At 38.2% G+C, this 17,651-nt stretch overlaps 1 protein-coding gene across 1 annotated transcript; it reads right to left on the reverse strand.

Annotated features, from left to right (window-relative positions):
• Positions 1 to 8,939: 8,939 nt before the first annotated feature.
• LOC129402458 (hyaluronidase PH-20-like) lies at positions 8,940 to 14,684 on the reverse strand. Its single transcript, XM_055129119.1, has 3 exons — positions 13,743 to 14,684; positions 12,812 to 12,901; positions 8,940 to 9,467 (listed from the first exon to the last, which is right to left on the reverse strand). The coding sequence occupies exons 1-3, from the start codon at positions 14,682 to 14,684 to the stop codon at positions 8,940 to 8,942; spliced, it is 1,560 nt and encodes a 519-aa protein (XP_054985094.1).
• Between the last annotated feature and the right edge of the window lie 2,967 nt (positions 14,685 to 17,651).

The raw sequence follows: 17,651 nt of genomic DNA on the forward strand, positions 1-17,651 counted from the left end.
TCTCCCACGGGCTTAATTTGGCAGGAAAACCCTGTTTCTTGGATTCACCTTCCTGCCACACCAAAGAAAGTTCTTGTACCTTACTATCTCTTAGTGGCATCCTTAATTATTGAAGGAAGGAGTTTCTCTCGCAGACACTTTGGTCTTGAACCGGCTTCTGTTATTCAACCCTACAATAAGGAACAGATAGATTGGCTTCTTCAAAATACTGATGATTGGCCCATCGCCTGCGCTTCCTTTTCAGGAATTTTAGATAATCATTATCCCCCCAATAAGTTGATACAATTTATGGCTTTACATCAATGGGTTTTTCCTGTTGTCACTAAGACCAGCCCTATCCCTGGGGCTAAAGTGATTTTCACTGATGGATCCTCTAATGGCCAGGCCGCCTATGCCTGTGAGGGTGAGACTGTTTCTTTTTCCACACAGGAGTCCTCTGCTCAGCTGGTTGAACTCACAGCTGTTCTAATGGTTTTTAAAAATTTTTCCCTTCTTCCTTTCAATTTATACACGGATAGTGCCTATGTGGCCTTCTCTATACCATTACTGGAGACTATTAGTTACATTAAACCCTCCTCCCCCGCAACGTCATTGTTTTTGCAAATCCAACAGCATATTCGCTCCCGGCGAGCTCCATTTTTCATAGGTCATCTTCGTGCCCACACTAACCTCCCTGGGCCACTGGCGGCAGGTAATCACTTGGCAGATTTGGCCACCCGATCTTTCACAGCGCTAACTCTACAAGCAGATCCGCTGCAGGAGGCCACAACTGCACATGCCCTTCACCATCTGAATGCTCAAACTCTCCGCCTTATGTTTAAAATCACGCGCGAGCAGGCACGGCAGATTGTGCGCCAGTGCCCTTCCTGTGTATCCCTTCTACCCGTGCCTCACTTAGGGGTCAATCCCCGAGGACTAGTCCCTAATGCCATCTGGCAAATGGATGTCACTCATATTCCTTCCTTTGGGCAGCTTAAATATGTGCATGTGACTATTGATACCTTTAGTGGGTTTATTTGCGCCTCAGCCCAGACTGGAGAGGCCTCAAAAAACGTCATTGCTCATGTCTTGCACTGCTTTTCTGTACTGGGCAAACCGCAGCTAATAAAAACAGACAATGGTCCAGGATACACTGGAAAAAAGTTTGAGCATTTTTGTAAGAAGCTGCAGATTTCCCATCATACAGGGATCCCCTATAACCCTCAAGGGCAGGGGATAGTGGAGCGAGCCCATCTCACTCTTAAAACATATATTCAAAAGCTCCGGACAGAAAAGGAACTGTACCCAGCCTCACTTTCCCCTAAGACGTTACTATCTCACGCTTTGTTTGTCATGAACTTTCTTATACTGGACAAAGAAGGTCGCAGCGCAGCGGACCGTTTTTGGCATACTTCCACCAGCCACACTTATGCAAAAGTAAGGTGGAAAGACCCTCTGAGTGGTCTATGGAAGGGCCCTGATCCAGTCCTTATATGGGGCCGAGGATCAGCCTGCATATTTGATGCTGCTGATAGTGTAGCCCGCTGGCTCCCCGAACGACTGATAAGGCAGGTCGACACACCTGCTCTGGCTGAACCGACTTCCACTCAGAGAATAAATGAATCCTCTGAGGACAGTGTCCCTTCTGCCACTGCCCAGGAACTTGCTTCTGCTCAGTCAGCCGCGTCGGGAGTGACCAACTAGTGGTCTCGCTCACAGAACAGTTATTCAGACTTGGCCTGGCTGGAGCAGGAACCAGCATTACTTCAAGACCGAAGATGATGCCCATAGGGCAGGATCGGGAGTCTCAGTGTGAATGTGGTGAGTGGGGTGCGCACCTGCGTGAAAGAAGGACCGGTCCGAGCATGTGCAGGAGTAAGATTTGTGCGTGTGCTCCTAGTGTGTGTGTGCAATTGTCTCATTATCTTTCTTAGTTCTGCTTAGTTTTCAACAACTTTGAGAAGGTTTTGCCAGCTTATATCAATAAAAGTGCTTTTTTGAACCGTTTTTTCAACAAGCAGGAAACTGGCTGCTCAGGCAGAGAAACGGGGAGCAATGTTCCCAATTGGCCGACAGGGCTCACTTTGCCCTGGGGACTGCTCTTTCCTTTCTCAGTCTCAGTTTTTTCCTGCCATTCTTGAAGGGTCAGATTGATCGATCAAGTATATATTTGTGCACATGTGTGATGTTTATTGTCTGACTGTCTGTCTCTCTGTCTGTGGAACACTCGAGTATTAGAGCTAGTTTAAAGTCAGTAACTCTTAGATCTGGGCAAACAAAATCAAGGGAGGTCAGAGTGATATGGAGCCCAGCAATTTAAAAGATCTAAGTATCTTTGGAGCTTGCTAGATCAGGTCTAAACAAAGATTTCTAATCAGAATGTGGCGCCTACAAAGAAATTGAAATTTTCAATCCAGATTTCATATTGGGAGAACATTAATAGTTATTAACAGTTGAAATCCTCTTGAATTCTAGTAAGCTAAACATATCTATTGGACTTACATTCCTCACCCTCCACTTTTACAGGTTGTAGATTGGACCATGCCAGGACCCAGTATCTGGGCTAACAATTCCTTTCTTTTACCCCCTCCATGGGATTCACAGATGCCTCAGCTGCCGAATAAAGAAGAAACACCTTTTAATTTTTTCTCTAGGATACTCACTTGATCCTGTCTGCAATGGAGTGCCTCCCTGTCTCCCTCTTCACTTTCAGACTTGGATTCATACCAAGTCCCAAATTCATACTACCTCTGATCACTCACAAAAAGATTTTTTCTTTTCTGGTGATTGTGCATTATTTACCTGTCAATCCAAGGTTCTCCCCACAGTATAATTTTATTAAGGGCCAGATCGCATATGGTTACCAGTGAACCTGACCAGAGAATGGCAACGCTCCCCCAATAAAGGCTCCTGACTGAAGACCTGACACAACTGCTCCGGCACTCCTGACAATTCCTTGGGCCCCTGATCGCAGCTATCCTGGACTCATTGCTGTAACCACCACTGATGCTGTTGCAGGAATAGTTCTTCAAGCCTCGGTCCAGACACACAACTTCGTCTAAACATGACAAAATGACTCTTACCACCTTGGGACAATGCAGGCTACTGTCAACCATGATGTTGAGCAACAATTGGACACTCTACAGCAAGTGCTACTTTGGGTCCAGGGCTGGGTTAATATCTTAGAGTAACAAATGAGATTTTCGAGTGTTTAAGGATCTTTGGCTTGATTTGTAGGACCTCATCTTCCCCCAGTTCTTTACCTTGAGGATGCTGGCTCCCAAGGATTTATTCTTGTGGATCAGGTTGCCAGGCAAAGCACTGCAAGGGAGGGCTGATACCCTGGCCCAGCTCCCTGCGAGGTATTCCGGTATAGCTTAGAGGTTACTCCAAAACCAAGGATTGATGGGGCCTATGAGGAGCCCCCTGCATAGACCCGATCATCCTTTCCTTCCTCTCCCTGCAAAAATGGATTCTTTATGTCACAAGGGATACCGGACAATGCCTCCCCTGAGCACATTTAATTTAAAACAAAACAGGGGGAGATGTAGGGAGCCATTTTACCTTACTGATCTTATCCTGTCACTATTTGTTTAATCACTAGCTAACCCCATGCCACACCTAGCAAAGGTTGCCACTCCTAATCTTACTGATCTTATCCTATCAGCATTTGTTTATTACTAGCTAAATCCCGTGCCACACCCTGCATTTCTGTTGGGGGTCCTGGCACCACCTCCTCCCAACAGGGAGGTATAAAATACTGTAACTGCCATAGAATAAATGCCTTTTCTCCCTCCTCCGGGCTTTGCGTCTGTTCTTTCGGCTGCGCCCTACGAAGGGTTCTCTCTGCTGAACAGAACGAGACCTCCACATCGACCTCCACATTTAGCTATAGATGCAAATTTTGAACAAACATTTTAACAAAATGCTTCACCAGCCTTGTGTCAATCATATAGTGTTTACTAGCTCTTTTGCTGCTTGGCCATTTTCAGATCCTTCTGATTGATTTTGGAGATACCATTGTGGCAATGGAAATGGGTGTTTTTCATGAAAGCATTAATAAAGTTTCTGATCTTATGAGGATGGGAAGTTTCTATACTCTGTTGTAGAGATTCATAAAGAATTTCATTATCTGGTTAGTATCTATTATTCATTCTAAAAGTTATCCTTATCTATTATTTATTCTAAAACTTATCCTATAAAACCACATAAATTATATTCAATCAGACACTTTTTTTTGATGACTCCCCTGAAATTATTCTCTGACATCCACAAATTCTTAATTGCATGCTAGAACATGCTGAGCATCTAGCATGATATTTTTCACACACTTTTGTCATTTTCCACTTTACAAATCTTCTGATAAAATGCAGCATACCAAATACATACAAACATATGCTACTTCATCTTGATTTATCTGTGACTCTCCTAAGTCTAGCAGAGAAGAAATCCTCAAATGTTTTTAGAAGGATGTGAATTGATGATTAGAGCAAATAAGAAATTTAGGTATATGGGTTTCTCAAATTTGACACGAGCAAATAAATGAATATTTTAGAGATACATGAATTTTAAATACTACACCAAGATTAAAAGTTTGTAGTCCCTTTGGACCCTGCTGCGGAGCGAGCATAATGGAAGAGCCCAAGGAAGCGCCCTTGGACTCCAAGCAGCCCACTGAACTAATTCTGGCATGGGACCAGAGACCCCACGGTGGGCTGAAACAGTGGGAACCGGGCATCCCCCAATTCTTTTAACCTCTCTCTCTCTCAACTCCTTCCTCCCGAGCACAGCGCAGGGGCCGCGGCTTGCTGAGCGCAAAATGGAGACGCCGAGCCTCTCTCTAGGTTTCTCCATCTTATGAGCACCATAAAAGAGTAAAAGTTTGTAGTGATGTTATTTCTGGTTGTACTTTCCCTGGACTTTATACAGAAACCCAAAACCGCGCGGCCGCTACCGCGGCTGCGCGACCTAATGCCATCTTAGCATCAGCAATATGTAATGGTTCCATTTTTATGGGTCGGACTTTTGTGGGAGATCCTAACAAGAATAGTAAGTCTTTTGCTGAAATATTGAAGGCAATCAAAGTGGTAGCCATCTCTCTAGACTGAACTAAGCTATATCCCCACGCCGGCTGAGAAGAAATTTTCTTCTTTCTCGGGAAGAAACGCAGCGTGGAGTCAACTACAGTGTGATGTCCATTAAGCAAACAGACCTGGTGGCGTAGGAATGGGATATAAGGGGGAAAATTATGTACATGGAACAGTGGGACGCTGGTGGAATCTCGAGCCGGAGCCGATACCAGCGCAAGACCTTCGGTTCCAGAAACTGCTTGCAGACACTCTACTAGTCTATCAACTAAGCCAGAGCCCCACGCCTGCTGATGACGGGAAATAACCATCCTTTTCATTTTTTTTTCCCTTGTCAGGCAGCGTGGCGATTACTAAACAGGCGTGAACTCGGTGGCGCGGTGCAAGGGGAAAAAGAAAAGTTAGGTAACAAACAGCGGGACTTAATATCTCTATATTCTTAGCAGTGGAGAACTATCAAATGCCTCCTTGGCAATAGGACTGCTTTTCTTTTTTGGGGGAAACCCCAACAACGGTAGTGAGTTATGTGTTGAAACATGGAATGTAATCGAGATAAGGCGTAAACGAAGCGAAACATCACTTACAAGGGTGGGGACTGGGGAGGTGGGAGGGGGCGGCAGGTATACTGGGGGGATTGGTGATGGAAGATGGGCACTGGTGAAGGGAAGGGTGTTTGAGAATTGTATAACCGACATAATCCTGAGAACTATGTAACCCTCCACATGGTGATTCAATAAAATTTAAAATAAATAAATAAATAAATCTAAATTGAAAAAAAAAGTTTGTAGTATAATCAATAATTTAGTCAATAGAAAATAATTTTTTATTAACTAAAACTAAACACCTAAAATATTAAATAGCTATTTAGTTAAATATTATTTAACTAAATATTAAACTAAATAGTTAAATAGCTATTTAGTTAATATTATGCATGGGCTAGAGCAATAACGCAGCAGATAGGGTGTTCGCTTTGCATGCAGCCTATCCAGGTTAGATTCCTCAGCCCCTCTCAGAGTGCATGGCAAGGTATAGAGAGTAAGTTGTCAACACAGCCGAGCCTGGCAAGCAACCCATGGTGTATTCTATATGTCAAAAACAGCAATAACAAGTCGCATAGCGGAGATATTACTGGTGCCCAATCGAGCAAATTGATGAGCAAGGAATGACAGTGATACAGTGAATATTATGCATAGAAAGTTTTGATTATTAGAACAAAGGTTTTAAAAGACAGTATTTCACCTGAATATTTTGCAAAATTTTGTTATGATTGCAAAGTACTTGTACATTTATTTGTGGCAAATTTGCATGATTGGAATTTTCACTTTCTAATAAGTAAATGTTACAGGTCTTTTCATTAGTATTTCATAGAATGATGAATGTAATAGGCAACTCTAAGAGATGTTAAGAAGAAAAAAGAAAATATTCTTAATCTGTACATAATAATTGGAAAATATGATAGGACATATAATAATGATGATTACAATCAAGGATTGGAACAATAGCACAGTGGGTAGGGCATTTGCCTTGCATACGGCTGACCCAAGTTTGATTCCTCTTTCCCTCTCGAGAGCCCAGCAAGCTACCGAGAGTATCCTGCCTACACGGCAGAGGCTGGTAAACTGCCTGTGGCATAATACAATATGCCAAAAACAGTAACAACTCTCACAATGGAGACATTTCTGGTGCCCACTACAGCAAATCAATGAAAAACGGGATGACAGTGCTACAGGGCTATGATAGGACTTCCTCTTAAAAGCTCAATTTTTATGGTATGTCAATAACCAGGGCTGGAGCGATAGCCTAGCACATAGGGCATTTGCCTTGCATGTGGCCAACCTGGGTTCAATTCCTCCGCCCCTCTCAGAGAGCCTGGCAAACTACTGAGATAATCTCGCCTGCATGTTGGAGCCTGGCAACCTACCAGTGACGTATTGGATATGCCAAAAACAGTAACAATAAGTCTCACAATAGAGATGTTCCGGTGCCCACTTGAGCAGATCCATGAGCAACGGGATGACTTTGATAAGGACAGTCACAGTTAATAATCAGATTAAGACCAAATGTAGATTCAATCAAAATCCAGTATCAGTTTCCATTTACTTAGATTCAAACTTTACCATGATTAGTTGTTGTTGTTGTTTGTCTGTTTTCGGTTTGTACCCATGTGCTCAAGGCTTATGTTTGGCTGTCTGCTCAGGGAGATTACCTGTGAGTTCTTGAGGGATTATTTGTTATGCTGGGGCTCTAACAGGTGTTAGACACAAGAAAATAAATGGTTAAAACATTGCATTATCTCTCTACCCCCATCTTTTGAAATAAAGGTCTTATTCAATTTTTAATTCATGGAGCAATAATAATTCAAAGATAACTTATTTATGAAAAATGTTTTGCTAACAAAAATAACCGCAAAAATGGTAAGAATGTGAGTTGGGTTTACATGTGGCCAACCTGTGCTCCATTCCTGACTTCCTTAGTGCCCTCTGAGCACTGCCCAGAGGAATTAATGAGAGCAGAAAAAAAGGAAAACTTGAGCATTGCCCAGTGTGGTCCAAACCCCACACCAAAAATAAACTATTCTTAGAGACTTGAGGAAAAATAAGGAAATTTAAGTACATAGGATTTTAAAAATGATTACATATACTTATATGTGAATTTTGAATATAAACTACACTGAGTAAAATTCAATAGTACAATAATGAATAATTTAGTGAATAGAAATTTTATTCAATACAAGTGAAATCATAAAGATTACATAACTAATAAAAGCACTATGATACAGAGAAATAGTTGGTATTATTAGAAGAAAACATTTTACAAATCATTTTTATTTCAACAATTTAACAGATTTTACTATGATTGCAAAGTGCTTGTACACTTATTTGCAGTAAATTTCTATTATCAAAATCTTTAGTTTTCTAAGAAGTAATCTTGACCTCAGAGTTTTACAGAACTTTTGATTAGTTTTTGATAGAATGGATAATAAAACAGACTACTCTAACTAGATATGCTATGCATGATATAGAAAATATTCCCAATCTTTGCATAACAAATAGAAAACATAAGACAGGAAATCCTCTTACTGAATTTATATGGCAAGTTAATAAGCAGATTAAAATTTGAAGGTGTATTAAACCAAAATTCATTATCAATTTTCATTTTAAGTCAGATTGTCCAACAAATATTATTTGTCTTGTTCTGTTTTAGGATCACAATTGCAATGCTCAAAACTTATTCTTGGCTCTTCATGTAAATCTCCTGACAGAGCTGTGGGAGCAATTTGCTCTGCTAGGGCTCTAAGTGGGGTCAGCCACATGCAAGGTAAGTGCCCCAGGCCCGTATTTTGAATAATATCCTACTCCAGTTTTAATGTATTTGTCAATAATAATTCAAGGATAATTTACTTATGAAAAATGTCTTGATAAAAATTAATGGCCAGAATGATAGCAAAGTGTATAGGGCTTGGATCTGGTGAACTGTGGTCCTACCTCTGGCATTGTCTAGTTTTCACCCAACAGTAATCGGTCTAATTAATTCCTGAGCCCAGATACAGGATTGATCTCTGAGCATCGCAAGGTACGACCCAATCCGCCCCTCAAAAAAAAGTAAACTGTTTTAGGGGTATTCATTGTTCAATTTTCAAATATCAAAGGGATATAAAGTTAATGGGACTACTAAAGTGTAATCCGAATAAGCTAAATATTTCAATGTAAAGGATATCAATGAGACAATGGGCATATACTTTGACAGCTTTTCCTTGGTTGTTATTGAGGATGGCTCTTCTGACATCAATGTTATGTTTGATAGGATTTTAAGAAAAACTAGAGTCTATGTGATAGAGAGGAGGCTGTGACATCGTTTAGTTGACTAGAAAATCTAAGTGGTGGTTGTGGTGGCGGCGATTGTGGCGGCGGGTGTGTTAAGAGGAGTGGTCTTGGTTGTGTTGGTGGTTGTGGGGGCGGTTACGTAGATGGGTGTGGGGGCAATTTCTGTGGAGGTTGTTTTGGGTTCTGTGGTACTTTCGTGTATTTCTCCTGGGTTTACAAAGGCTGATATGCAAGTTTCCTCATTAATGCAGACCCTTATGTTTTTAACATTTTCTACTTTATCATTCTTCTTACAAGTGACATTGGCAAAACAGGCGCAATCAAATTTGTCAGAAAACTGCTGTAGGTCTTCAATTGAGGGCTCCCCATATACTATGAACTTGTCACAATACGCAAACTTAATAACAAAATTCTTCGGGTTCAGGTGAAGATAGTCATTTGAATTCCAGTCTTTCCTCGTACAGAATCCTCGATCTTGGCAGAGAGCTTGGTGACATATTTTAGCTGCTAGAGTGACGTTGATTAAGTATGGACTCAGTGTTTCTCTCTCAAAAGTTTTTAGATTTCTGCAAGCAACCTGCAAATTTTTACGAAATTCAGAATATTGAGGAGCAAGTTAGTTTACATGTGAATTCATTTATCATTAGAAACAGTGTATGAAAGCAACAAAAACAAAAAGCAGAAAAAAGTATAGAAAACTAATCTTCTTTATGGTTATAAGATATAGCATTTCAAATATATTTGATAAACATCTCTAAGTGAATTTCACATGCTATTTCAAGCCAGGTAAAAATTGATGAACATGCCCTATCTTAACTTGAGCCTTTCTTAATATTTGATGAATTTATGGCCCTGGGAAAGGTTATTGTGCCAGTAGCAAGAGTTCTGGGCCTATCTGTTGAAGACATAGCCCTTATTCAACTGACTAGAATGTAAATCAATTTAGGAATCTTTCATTTTTTTTTTGATGGATAGGGTTCCTGAGTGATATATATGAGGTCTTCCATGTGCCACCAATACCGCTCTGTGTGGTTGTGAATGCTCGTGAACCCTCTTGTAGTGACCTAGGGCTCTAGGACACCTCTAAAATCTCTGTTACCCACAAATACACACACACACACAACACACTGGCAACACTGCCTCCTCAGGACTAGCACTGAACTGCTGTTCTGGTTGACCAAACTCAGGGAGAGGCCCCTAAACCTTCTGAGGAACACTTGGAACCCTCATGAACACCACTCAGGAACCCTTATCATGCCAAACAAAAGAAAACAAAATAAAAACATGGAATTACATTATTTTCTGACATTCTCTAACCATTAATTCATTAACGCACAAGTATTACTCTTACTGGCATTCTCAAATTGCCAATGAATCAGCTTGAAGATTACCATATTCTATTGATGATAAAGGACATGGAAAGTAAAACGTAAATTACTAATAAATGAAGTAGCACTCAAATAACAATAAAACGGGAAATCTAGGAGATATATATGTAATGAATTCCAAGGGTGACTATAGTGAGGCAGTATCAGTGGTAGAAAATAATCATGTTAAATTTGAAGGACTGGGGCAAAGAGAGAGTACATGATTAAGGCACTTGCCTTGTATGTGGTCAACTCAGATTCTGCCCTTGGCACCACATATAGTCTTTAAAATTCCACTAGGAGTGACCCCTGGGTACAAATGGGTGTGGCCAAAACAAAAAAAAAACAAGTAAAGGACTATTTCTCCATAAATAAGACTGAAGATGTTCTGAGAATCATGATAGAAAAAAAAGTTAAGATTAAAATTAAAAAATAGAGGGTGGAAAATTAAAGTTTTTATCATGTCATATTAATTGTGAAATATGTTCTTTATTCTTCACTAAGGATAAAGTTCATAGTACTGTTTAAATAAAGGAAGCAGCATTGAGAATTTAAACTCTTTTTACATAGAATATTAGAGCATAGCAAGTAGAGAATATAAATTTGGGGAGACACTGGGAAAAATTAGAATATTACAGAAATTAAAATTTTTAATTTTCACCAAAATAATAGTACATAGGGCTGGATGATTGCTCTGCATGTGGCCAAACTGGGTTCAAATCAGCAAATCCTATATTATACCCTGAGACCCACCAGGAGTAATATCTGAGTGCTGAGTAGCAGTAAGATCTGCAATATCAGGTGTGGTGGAAACAACAATTTTTTTTTGTTTCCCGACATTTGAAAATATCTATTGTTGTAAGCATCTAAATAGCTCTCTCTCTTAGTAATTTTTTTATATTCTCTATTATTTGGTGATTATAGCAGAGAAAATAGTACTATTTCGATTAGAAAGAATGACAGAGATCATATTGAAAGAATTTCAGAGACTACTGTTATTTAAGTATTTTTTATATATATAAGTTAATAAGGTAAAATCATGACCTTTCTGATGGACAATAGAAGACAGTGTATCTTTAGATCTTACAGAGTAGCCCTTTCTCTGCAGTTACTAGAAAACGAACCTTTGCAATGACATCATTAGGCATTCTCCATGGCATATGGAACTGACCACATTTTTTACCACCCTATTCCTTCCACACTGTGCTTCAATCATATTCACACTTTTCCCTCTTTCTTGAAAAGAACATTTTAATTTCAAGGCCATTACTCATGTCCAGAAACATGGTCCCTAACTTGCATTAATTTTAAGTTCCAATTTCACCTCAATAGATAGATCCACGCTGACTACCTCACATAGAAATATCCAACTCACACCTCTCTTTCTTACCTATACTATTTCATTGCTCTTAGTGGCATATATCACCACTAAACTGAGTATATGTGTAACACATGAAAATGAGTTTACCTGTGAAGGGATTTTGCTCTGCTCAGGTTACATTTCTGGCCCCTAATTAATTTGTCTGTCATTTAATCATATTCATTCTTTAACACGACAAGTGCTCATGTTATTTCCCTATTAAGGACTGGAGGTTAAATATTTCAGGTTGTATAATTATATAGATTCTGACTTATACTACTTAGGCACGAATTATTAACATAGACAGTCCTAGATATCAAAACCAATGAGCATGTTTATGTTGTCCCAAAAATGTATTTTTAAAAACTAATAACAAGTTATGGGGTACAGCAATGGCACAGCGGGAAGGGCATTTGCCTTGCATGCAATTGACCTGGGTTTGATTCCTCGATTCCTCTCGGAAAGCCTAGCAATCTACCGAGAGTATCCCACCCTTACAATAGAGTCTGGCAAGCTACCTGTGACTTATTTGAAAATGCCAAAACCAGTAACAACAAGTCTCACAATGGAGACATTAATGGTGCCCACTCTAGCAAATCAATGGATGAGAGTACTACAGTGCAATAGCAGATATTAAATTTTAATTTACATTATAAAACATTTTATAAGATACTAGTATTTTGAACTTTTAATATGTTTTTAAAAATCTAAGTCATTATTACTCTAGTAGTAGAACAACGAATAAAGTCAGATAGATTTGACCCATGGTCATTGTTTGCTTATCTCTACAGTACACTATTGCTATTCAGTAGTAAGTTTTGCCAAAACATAGTAAATAGTAAAATTTTATAAGAGTATTCCTATTACTATGCCAGGCAGCTGGAAAATAATGCTGTACTATGTCAGAAAATTAAGATTATAATTTCACTTTTGATTCTTCAAAGCAATCTAAAAAATTTCAACCAATTTTACTTTTTGTTTTATTTTTGTTTAATCTTATTAAGTAATTTATGACTGATCTTTTTGCTGACTAAACAAGTAATAGATTTCTCCCTTATTAAATAAGTGTACAAAAGCTAGGATGATTGATTCAATTATTTTCACTGAACATATATCACTATTTCATTATTCAACATTGGGTCTGTACCTTAAAAAACAAAAACATTCCCTCTATTTACTATAAATTCAACTTACCTCACTTTGGGCTATCGTGTCGTTTCCCCAGATGACAATTCCTGAGGCCCCAAGAGCCAGAGTTTCACCAATTGTATGCACGAGGTCAGTCTGGCAAATGAGATAGAAAGATTTAACATACGTCATATGAAATTGTCATTCATAGAAAAGGAAAACCATAACTAAGTATGCCGAGTCAAGTATAATTTAACTTTCTTCCCATCACTTATTACTATTTGACACATTCAAGGTCCTCCTATATCCAAAATACATGTCATTATGTTAATAACTTCTATTGTCAGGAAAGTAAGCACTTCAAAGTTAAATAAACCGAATTACTACGTTCTCTAAACTATGTGTTTCCGTGGATAGCAGACATGATTAAATTATAAACTAGTCAGAGCCTTATTTTATACTTATGCTGATTAATAACTGTGTAGGCTTGTTCTTAAAGGCTATTGAAATGAATTTTAGGAGCCGAGGGATCATAGGTTGGGTAGGGCACTAACCTTGCTGCCAGGCTACCCAGGTTTACTGCACTCCATCTCATGCCGTCCCCAAGACCTATCAGAAGTGATCCCTGACTGCAGAGCCAGAAATGTGCCCTGAACACTGTCTTAAAAATAGAAACAAAAGCAGATAAATTCTAAGGCCGGACAGACACTAAAAAGCACAGAGCTCCTGCCTTGCAAATGGCAGAACTGGATTTGGTCCCTGGCACCCCATCTGGTCCCTCAGTCATCACTGGAGTGATCCCGAGTACAGAGAGAAGAGCAAGTACTCGGTACAGTAGGATGACGCTCAAATAACTAACTAACTAAATAAATAATAAGTAAATAACTAACTAAATAAATAATAAAGATATATTTTATTCCCTTCAAAAATGCAATTCAATTACACTAAATAGCATTGTGAAAAATTTCTTGTAGTTACCTTACCGTGATTTACTTACCTCAGAAAGAAATAGTGTGCTATTATCCGTATAAACTGAACGCATGTATACAAAAACCGGAAGTGGATTATCTCTGTTGCGTACTTTAGAAACCCGAAGGGCTTCGTTAACACGATTTCGGGAATAGAGTGCAGCCTTTTGACTATCCCTTAAAGCTGTATTCAAATAAATGGACGGGTACAGGGCAGTGGTTCCATTCCATAACCAGTCCAGCTCATTATTTCTTTCCTTCTCAATTTCAGGGCAACTTCCATTGTAGGGGTCGTTACGATAATTATCGTTGAAGCAATCAGGATAATTGTGAAAACCCCAATAATATTTTGGTCTAATGGTCTGAGCCAACTGCAAAGTCTTCAGCATATATTCCCTTGCTGAGTCTTCAAATATTCCTTTGGCTATAATCTCGGCATATGAATCAGCAAAGTCTAGATGAGCCCTCTTAACCAAGTCAACTGATTTCTTCCGGTAAACCATTCTTTCACCCGTGTTCCTTTCCCAGATAGGTTTCCACTCGTCTAAGTCTATCACAGCCAAGCCCAACTTATCTTCTGGAAAGAGACGGATAATATCACTCTGGGCCTTCGGCACGTGTGCATCTACATCTCCCAACTGAGGAATTCCTCCATGTTTTTCCTGTTTTGTGACAAGGTTGATGTAGGGAAAGTTACCAATGTTCTCGAAGTAAAGTAAGGTAACATTTTGACCTTTATCAGTGAATCTGGGGTTTCCTTTTAATGAAAATAATCTCACATCCACAGAAATATTATAATCTTCGAAACATACATCATCTGGGCCATTCCAGGCTAAGACATAAGTTGTCTTAGAGACAATCGGAGGGGCTCTGTAATCCTCAGTCAAGAAAATTGGAAGAAAAAAGAAAATGAACATTGCCTTGGATACTCCACTGAACTCAACAAACCTCCTGGCCAACAGCACTTCCATGATCAAAATAATGACTATTAAAATCACTTCTTCCTACACTGTTTGTTTTAATCAAAAATTAATGTAGGCAATAAGCATAGAAAGAGATGATGAGCATGTTCCATTTAAAAATTATTCTTCACACATCATGTTTCCGATATGTCTTGAAGTTGTTCCTCTGTAAGAGAAAATAAAAGGAAATGTGTAGATTGACTGCATTTCTGTAACAGGGGTGAAAAAATGTCCATCTTCTCAAACCTTGGATGCCTAAAGTTTAATTTATATATAATTTTTGAATATAGAATACCTAATCCTGTGTTCAAGCATATATGTGTTTGAACCAAAATAATTCTTTACAAATTTAAATTCTATAGTACTTTGTATTTTTTTTATCTCAAACCATTACTGAGTTTTTAGAAAAATTAATATAGGTATTTACATTTTAATCTCCCAGACACTGAAAAATTATTTCACAAGCAATATCAGGGAAATCTCCTTTGATTTAAAATTAATTATCGGAACACTTACTCTGAATGTTATTTATGAAAGACCACTTTGAAATTTTCTAACACATCCTTGATATGACTTCTCAGAATTGTGAGAAAGTATTATTTTTGATGAAGCAAAGTCAAAAAATGAGGACTCAAAGCCTTACACACATAAAAAGTCAGAAGTTTCTTCTATTTTTAAATCAACTAAATGTTCTTCCTTTTTTATGAAGAACAAGTGTTCTTGAAAATACTGGTCTGTTATATCTTTAAAAAATTTACTCTCAGGTTTAAAGTTAACAAAACATTTTATGGATCTATCTTTCACTGAAAGGAAGGGTTCTGTCCTTGTTTCATTACTTAATGTATGATTTTGGTCTCATATTCTTTGATAAGCAAGATTTACTGTCAATCTGATTATCAACACATAAAGTAAATATACGAGATAAAAATTGGTCTAACTAAAGATAAAAAATTAAACAAATACTACATATAATATTTAGTATTTTCATAAACTACCTGTAAGAAAATATATTTAAATGTTCCATGTCTCTGTGAGAAAATCAAAATCTCTCTTACTAAGCTAGTAGCATATAGCAGTTTGAAAGTATGACAATTTCAGTTTTCAGGAATATCATTGGTACTTACCATAGTAACATCTATTCATTCCTGGTAATAGAAGATACCATTTAATATGAGAAACAATGAGAGAATAGAATGAGATTTTCAGTTATATTATAGACTCTCACTTTAGATTATAAACTAATTTTTCTTCAATACTTAAATCTTGTGAAAATGTTTTATAAAAATTTTTTGTGATATAGACACAGTTTCCATATTCAAAAGCAGAATTGCATGGTATACTCTCAGTGCCTATGGATATAGGAATTTGCCCTCAAGACAATGTATACCTGCCTACAGTTAATAATCCACTAATCTATTCTATTCTAAGAAAGTATTTTTATGTCCCCTGAGTTAGTTTTAATTTCAAGAGAAGCATTGGCACATTATCTGTATCATAATGTCACTAAATGACCTGAAAACATAAAATTAGTGTTAGAACAAAAAATAGAGGATGAGGCGAGACAGTAAAGGTATTAAAATATATCTTTCACATGACTGAGAGAACCTGGTTCAATTTCAGACACTGTATGGTTTCCTGATCATTGCTGGGTGGGACCCAAGAGAATCTGGAGCACTGTGAGACTAGGCCATGTAGGACCCCAAGCACCACAGGGGCAGCGCAGGTAATTCCTGACACTTCAGGTCCAGAAGAGCCCTGAATCTTCTGGCCCCAGCCTTGGATCACTAAAAGGGGACCCCAGAATTATGGGAGCCTGAGCACCGCTTTTGAACTTCTCCTTTAAAACATAAGAGCATGAGCAATTACAGAGATACTGCAGGGGAAAAGGCAGATGGGTGACCACTTTGATATTCAGCACTACATATCCCCGTGAGTCAGAGGCCCAGAGTAAGCCCTGAATTTAGTCAGGTTTGCATCAAAACAAAATAAAATTTAATTAATTTTGATTAGAATTTAATAAAATTGAAAAAGACATTTCAGAATTTCTTGATCACAAAAATTTATCTTTAAAATAAAGTTTAGAATCTTCGCCTTCCGGATTCATTTCATGAAACAAGGACTTTTTGAAAATTTCAGAGCATTTGTTGCTCGTTTCTAACACTTGCTGGTTTCAGTCATAATCTAAGTTTACTGTGCACTCTGCACCAAATGAGCTTGCAAATAAAGAGCACTCAAATCTGCATCCTCTCTTACCATTCCTTTGGGTTTGTAGTGCCAAGCTTCAAATACCAGACCTCACACATGCCAATAAAGAAATTTCAAAATACAAATATGGAATTATTTCTTTACATTTAAATATTGGCGATAAAAAATCATTGTGGGAAGGGGAAAAATATAAGAAATATTTGTCATGAAAATTTGGGATTGCCAGTCAGGGATCACTGATCTCAAGAAGCCTTTGGTTAGCGTAATGACAACTTCAGATACTTTCCACAATGATCATTACTACCACACTGTGGAAGATTTAAGTATGAAATCTGAATATTTCATCAAGATCAAGAAACAAGTAGTGTCAATAACTTGGATATCAAATGAGTGATAGATGGGAACAGGATAAAATTAGACAATGATTGGTCACCAATTGCATGAGGGTGATTTTGACCTACCCTATCACCACTGCATAGATCAACTTCGAGGGGAAAAAAAACAAAAGTGAAACTATGACCTTACTAGACTGATATGGAAGATGTGGAAATCAGAAGAAGTATGATAGATTCCTCAAAAACTTTAAGTGTATATTCTTTTTTAAAATACAAGTGAAACATCCTACAGGATAAACCATTCTTGTGTGCACAAAATAAGCTTCCATATAGTCCAAAATTACAGAAACCATATCAAATATATTGCAGGTCCATGTTGTTTTGAAAGTGAAAATTAAATGCAGCATGAGCTGGTGAAAACTCAGACACTTAGAAA

Source organism: Sorex araneus, chromosome 1, assembly GCF_027595985.1.
Source record: "Sorex araneus isolate mSorAra2 chromosome 1, mSorAra2.pri, whole genome shotgun sequence".
Classification (NCBI taxonomy): Eukaryota; Metazoa; Chordata; class Mammalia; order Eulipotyphla; family Soricidae; genus Sorex; species Sorex araneus.